The sequence below is a fragment of the Chenopodium quinoa genome, unplaced genomic scaffold (assembly GCF_001683475.1).
Source record: "Chenopodium quinoa cultivar QQ74 unplaced genomic scaffold, ASM168347v1, whole genome shotgun sequence".
NCBI lineage: Eukaryota > Viridiplantae > Streptophyta > Magnoliopsida > Caryophyllales > Amaranthaceae > Chenopodium > Chenopodium quinoa.
The window spans coordinates 7,380,107-7,385,333 of NW_018744301.1; the positions used below are offsets into that span (position 1 = coordinate 7,380,107).

General features: G+C 37.0%; 1 protein-coding gene across 1 annotated transcript; it reads left to right on the top strand.

Annotated features, from left to right (window-relative positions):
* The first annotated feature begins 231 nt into the window (after positions 1-231).
* On the top strand, positions 232-4,928 carry LOC110695558 (protein FAR-RED IMPAIRED RESPONSE 1-like). Its single transcript, XM_021872777.1, has 5 exons — positions 232-381; positions 1,107-2,414; positions 3,038-4,235; positions 4,340-4,399; positions 4,498-4,928. The coding sequence occupies exons 2-3, from the start codon at positions 1,144-1,146 to the stop codon at positions 3,516-3,518; spliced, it is 1,752 nt and encodes a 583-aa protein (XP_021728469.1). The 5' UTR covers positions 232-381; positions 1,107-1,143; the 3' UTR covers positions 3,519-4,235; positions 4,340-4,399; positions 4,498-4,928.
* The last annotated feature ends 299 nt before the right edge of the window (positions 4,929-5,227 follow it).

Sequence of the window (5,227 nt, forward strand, 5' to 3'; positions counted from 1 at the left end):
TGGCTTATGGATATTGGACACTACAACTACACTAACACACATATAAGGAGGGCAGACCCAGGCAATCATCCTGATTTACAAAATATTATAAATCAGGACTTTTGGTGGGCCCCATAGCGTACTGCATATTAATTTTATATTCCTTTGTACTTTTTCTCGTTAAGGACGGATTGTTGTCGTTAGTGTGGGCCATATAACGAGACTGTTAACGTCGTTAAGATCAAACCCAAACGTAAAATAGGAATTCCCCAAAAATTTTGACCCTCTTTTTTGGAACGCCATTGCTATCTTCATTTAGATTTGTTGGCCGATCCTTGACTACTCGAAAGATGACATAGGATTGTCGAGAAACTCAAATTACCTGCTTACTCGCACTTCCAGGTATTTCAATTAATAATTTTACATTTCTGTTTATATGTACTGATTAGTACTGCTTAGAGCTGTTGCTGGGTATCTCATTTGATCAGATTTGTCTAAGTCAAAATTATATGATTGTGAATTTTACTTAGTACTCGAGATTGGGCTCCTTATTTTCAATCCTATTCTGGCAATTTTATACTGTAATGGTGATGATGCGTTTCAGGGACTCGGTTACCTTAGCTACATTATATTTTCATCAATTATGTATATGTAGGGTTGTGTTGTTTCATTAATCAGTTCAGCATCTTTGGATTTAGTTTATGTAGAGGTTTATAGATAATGCTTTAATTTAATTAAATAATTTCTATCACTGATAAACCAATTGATTAATGCAAACACTCTAATTAGTTGAAACTGCAGTGTGATTAGTTGATTTTGGCATATTTATCTTCATAAGGCTGCTGTAAGTGACAGATTTCTTTAGTATTGGAGTGATATTGTCCCTAAACCTAGGTTGTGACATTTAGAAAAAGCCTGAATTACTTGTATATTGATTGTGTTTAAACTATGGTTTGATGTAATGGAGTTTCTTATATTATTTGATTTTCCCTTTATTACTTTAATATTCATGGTGGTGCTTATATTTGTTAGGCTGTGGAAATTTTTCCCTTATTAGCTTTAGATTAGGTAGTTACAATAGTTTTAATTTTAAATTTTTGGCTAAAATTATTCTCATGTTTTAACAGGTAATGCCGTAGGTTCAATAATAAACATCAATACGCAATGGAAGAGACTATTAATGGATCAAGTGATATTGAGGAGGCAGGTCAAGTAAACATTATTGACCCTATGTCAGATTGTCTTGTTGTGGGTGCTGAGGTAGGTCCCTCTGCAGAGTGTGTTCCTAATTATGTGATGTCTCCAATGAAGACCATAGAGACTGTAGAAGTAATAGTGTCAACCAATAAGGTTGCTGTGTATGCTACCATTGAAAGTCCTAAAGTTGGTATGGTTTTTAAATCATGGCAAGAGGTTGAGTCATACTACAAACAATATGCTGAGCAACAAGGATTTGTTGTCACAAGGTCTCAAGGATGGGTGTCGAAGAAGAATAATGAGAGGCGGGGGACTACTTGGTGGTGTGAATGTTGGGGTCATCCGGATACGAGGGCTAGGCGGGCAGCAAGCAAAAGGGCTAAGTCCATGGATGTCAGTGGGGTTGGCAAAGTTGATGGAGTTATTGGGGAAGATGAATTATCTCGCTATAAAAGGACATCTAAGAAATGTGAATGTGGTGCCATGATATATGCTAGCATGAATCAAGAGGGCCTTTGGGTGTTGCGAAAGGTTTTCCTTGATCATGTCCACAAAGTGTCCCCGACTGAGTCCAAGTTGGTCAAGGAATATCGTATGAAGAAGTTAACAACAAATGTTAGAAAGAACCTAATACACTTCTATGATGAGGGTACCCCAGTAACTCAGATTCATGGTTGTTTGGGGTTGGACAAAACTGAAGAAATCCTGCCTACCGTGAAGGATTTACAACACGAGATCTACAAGGAGAGAAGGACGCGTTTGAATATGGCTGGTGGTGATTGTGCTGCTATGATGGAGTATTTTGAAAAGATGCAAGCTGATAACTCTAATTTCTATCACACACACCGCCAAGATGAGGATGCCCGTATGAAAGATGTGATGTGGGTGGATGCTCGTAGTATGGCGACGTTTGAGTATTTTGGAGATGTTTGCATGGATGCCACATATCTTACAAACGAGTATGAGCTCCCCTTTGTAAATGTCGTAGGAGTCAATCATCATGGGCCATTGATATTGTTGGGTTGTGCTCTCGTGTCACATGAAGATACGGACACCTATTGTTGGTTCATCCGTCAATGGTTGGCTTGCATGAGTAATAATCCACCTAAGTCAATCTTAACTGATCAAGCGGCTGCCATTCGTAAGGCAATTTCCCTAAAGATGCCTACAGCACGACTCAGATGGTGCATATGGCATATAATGCGTAAAATTCCGGAAAAGCTCGGGAAATGTGATGGGTTAGTACTCCGGTCAACCACTTCATTTTTGTTAGTTTCCTAGATTGTCTTTGAATGAATAAAATCAATAATGTTTCTCCACATTTAAATTTTAATGCATGCCTTGCAGTGTACATAATGCATTGTTGTTAATACAGTCCTGTTTTATGTTGATGGCCACTTTCTAGTTAAATTTTTAGGCATTGATTTTGCTGAAATGAAATTCACCTTTATGGTGAAACTATTCTTGATTTTATCATGCTTTAAATTATTATTTTACATGGAGTCCTTTTGTATTTTATTAATGGTTAGTTTAGGTGGGATCTATGTTAATACAGTTCTGTTTTATTATGTCGATGCCCTGCATTGTTGTAAGAGACACACACAAGATAGATACCTAACACATGCTGTTGTGCTTAATCTGAATTTAGTATTTATATTTCGTTACCGTATTTAAGTGTTGTATTTAGATTAGAACACCCCAATTATATCTAACACATTGCTGCATCTTTTATTTATTTTCTTGTATTGCTCTATACAGTTTTAAGTTATGTGTAATTAGTCACTAAGGACAGTGATCCTAATGTGTATCCCCGAATAAATTAGATTTTTATGCTCTGATTCCTGTTTGTCTATTTTTTCAGTTACATGGACTTTAAAAGTCCACTGAAGAAAGTCATTTATGAGAGTTTTACCAAGGAGGAATTTGAGAGTAGATGGATTTCTCTCGTTAATGAACACAAATTGGAGGCAAATGATTGGTTATCTGATCTTTATGAGGAGAGGCATATGTGGGTACCTGCCTTCATGAAAGAGCATTTTTGGGTTGGGATGAAGACAACTCAACGTGTCGAAAGCATTAATAGCTTCTTTGATGGCTTTGTCAATAGGAACACAAAGTTGCATGAATTCCCTTTGAAGTATAACAGGGCCATGACCAAGCGTGTTCGTGATGAAAACAATGCGGATGCTAGGTGTTCCAAGTACGAAAGGCGTCTAGTAAGTGGGTTTAAGTTGGAGAAGATATACACTAACACAAAATTTCAGGAAATTCAAAAGGAGTGTGCTCATATGATGTATGTTTATCCTCGGGAAGAGCGCATTCTGCAAGACAATCTTGTTTAGTATGTGTTGGAGGATCGGGTATGGATTATTCGCGAGGGATCAAAACAGGAAAAAATAACTGACCGTCGAAGGTTCTTATGTGTTACCTTCAATCCGGAAACAAAGGAGGTTACTTGTGACTGGCAAGTTCGAAACCTTTGGAATTTTGTGCAAGCACTGCATCCGTGTTTTAGACCAAAATCTTGTCTTTGAGATTCCAAAGCAGTACATACTTGACAGGTGGAGAAAAGACATAGTGAGAAGGAACACAAGAATAAAGGTCTCGTACTATGACCCTTCTGATACAATTGAGGTGAAACGTTTCAACAAAATGATGACCAAATTTGAGTATTTGAGTCCATTTGTGAAGATGCCTCTGCGGTTGATGATCCGACTGTTGATTTGGTTATGGAGAGGTTAACACAGCTTTCTAATGAAGTAATCGAGGCTAGGAGTGCATTTCAAAGCAAGAAAAATCCACCAGGTCTTCCCAAAACCAACATACTCCATCTGAGATTGGATCCAACTCCGCTTTTGCTAAATTTACCCCTCTATCTGTTACTAAACCTATTGCACTTGAAAAAAATGACAACACTGAAACTATTATTGATCCAAAGACTAGAAAAAAAACCACGTGGTCGTTCCAAGATTACCAGGTACAAGTCTTATGCGGAGACCGGGTACAAAAATATTCATAATCATACAAAAGAACCTGATCTAGCTCCACAGAAACATCAGGTCGGTTTTAATTTTATCTCTTATTACCAGACTTTATAGTTGTATTTGTTAGCAGACATATCAGTTCCTGCAAAAAATCGATTGACTCAGAATTTTCTATCCAGGTGAAGCGCAAACTAGATGTTTGTCAAGAACAGGATGCTGAAGAAATCCCTATTGTTCCGGTAATTCACTCATTCTTACATAAGCTAATTTGAGCATACTAACAGTCACAAACCTTTATTTAATTAGAACAGACACTTATCTGTTGTATTTTTGCTAGGCTAAACAGGTCAAAAGAAAACAAAATGTCAAAGCTAAGAAAAAGGTTGCAAAGAATAACGTCTAGGAATGCAACGACAACATTGGTGACTCCATTCCAAATGATAACGACCTGCTGCTAGGGAATTTGGTGGGATGGTCTACCCCTTCTAACGCCTTCTAATGATCAGCTACTGTGATAGGCCAATCTTAAAGTTGTAACTACAATTTTAATCGGTATCAGTTATTTGGGGGAGTACCATAATATGAAAGTTAATCTCTTCGTTAGTTATGATATTATTGTTATGAGGTTATTGTTATGTCCTGTAGTTTTTGCACAAGACTTAATACTTGCTTTATGTTAAAATTGTGGTCACAAACCATAATATGGGACACTTTGTCTCTGTTGTATGTATGTGGATTAAGTCTCATTCATAAGTGTTATTTTTCTTACATCTGTTTATGTTATTATTATTTCAATTGTTGGGGTCAAGTCATACTCAAGTTCGCATTGGTTTAGACCGATAACATTGTCTTTATACTGCTTTATACTCAACTTAATAAAAATGAAACAAGGCTTGATTTGTTTCTCAACTGTAATCCAAGGCATTGTCCTGAACACGGGTTGGAACAACAACGTATTCGGCAAATGTTAGAAACTAGCAAAACGGACCAAAGGCCATATTCAATATTCAATATGGGACATTTGTCATATAATTATGGACTTTACTCATATTAAGACCCTAACTTTG

Coding starts and splice junctions, on each gene's coding strand:
- LOC110695558 (XM_021872777.1), top strand. CDS start 1,144: ATGGAAGAGACTATTAATGGATCAAGTGATATTGAGGAGGCAGGTCAA. Junction 2,415..3,037: donor AAGCTCGGGAAATGTGATGG/GTTAGTACTCCG, acceptor CTATTTTTTCAG/TTACATGGACTTTAAAAGTC.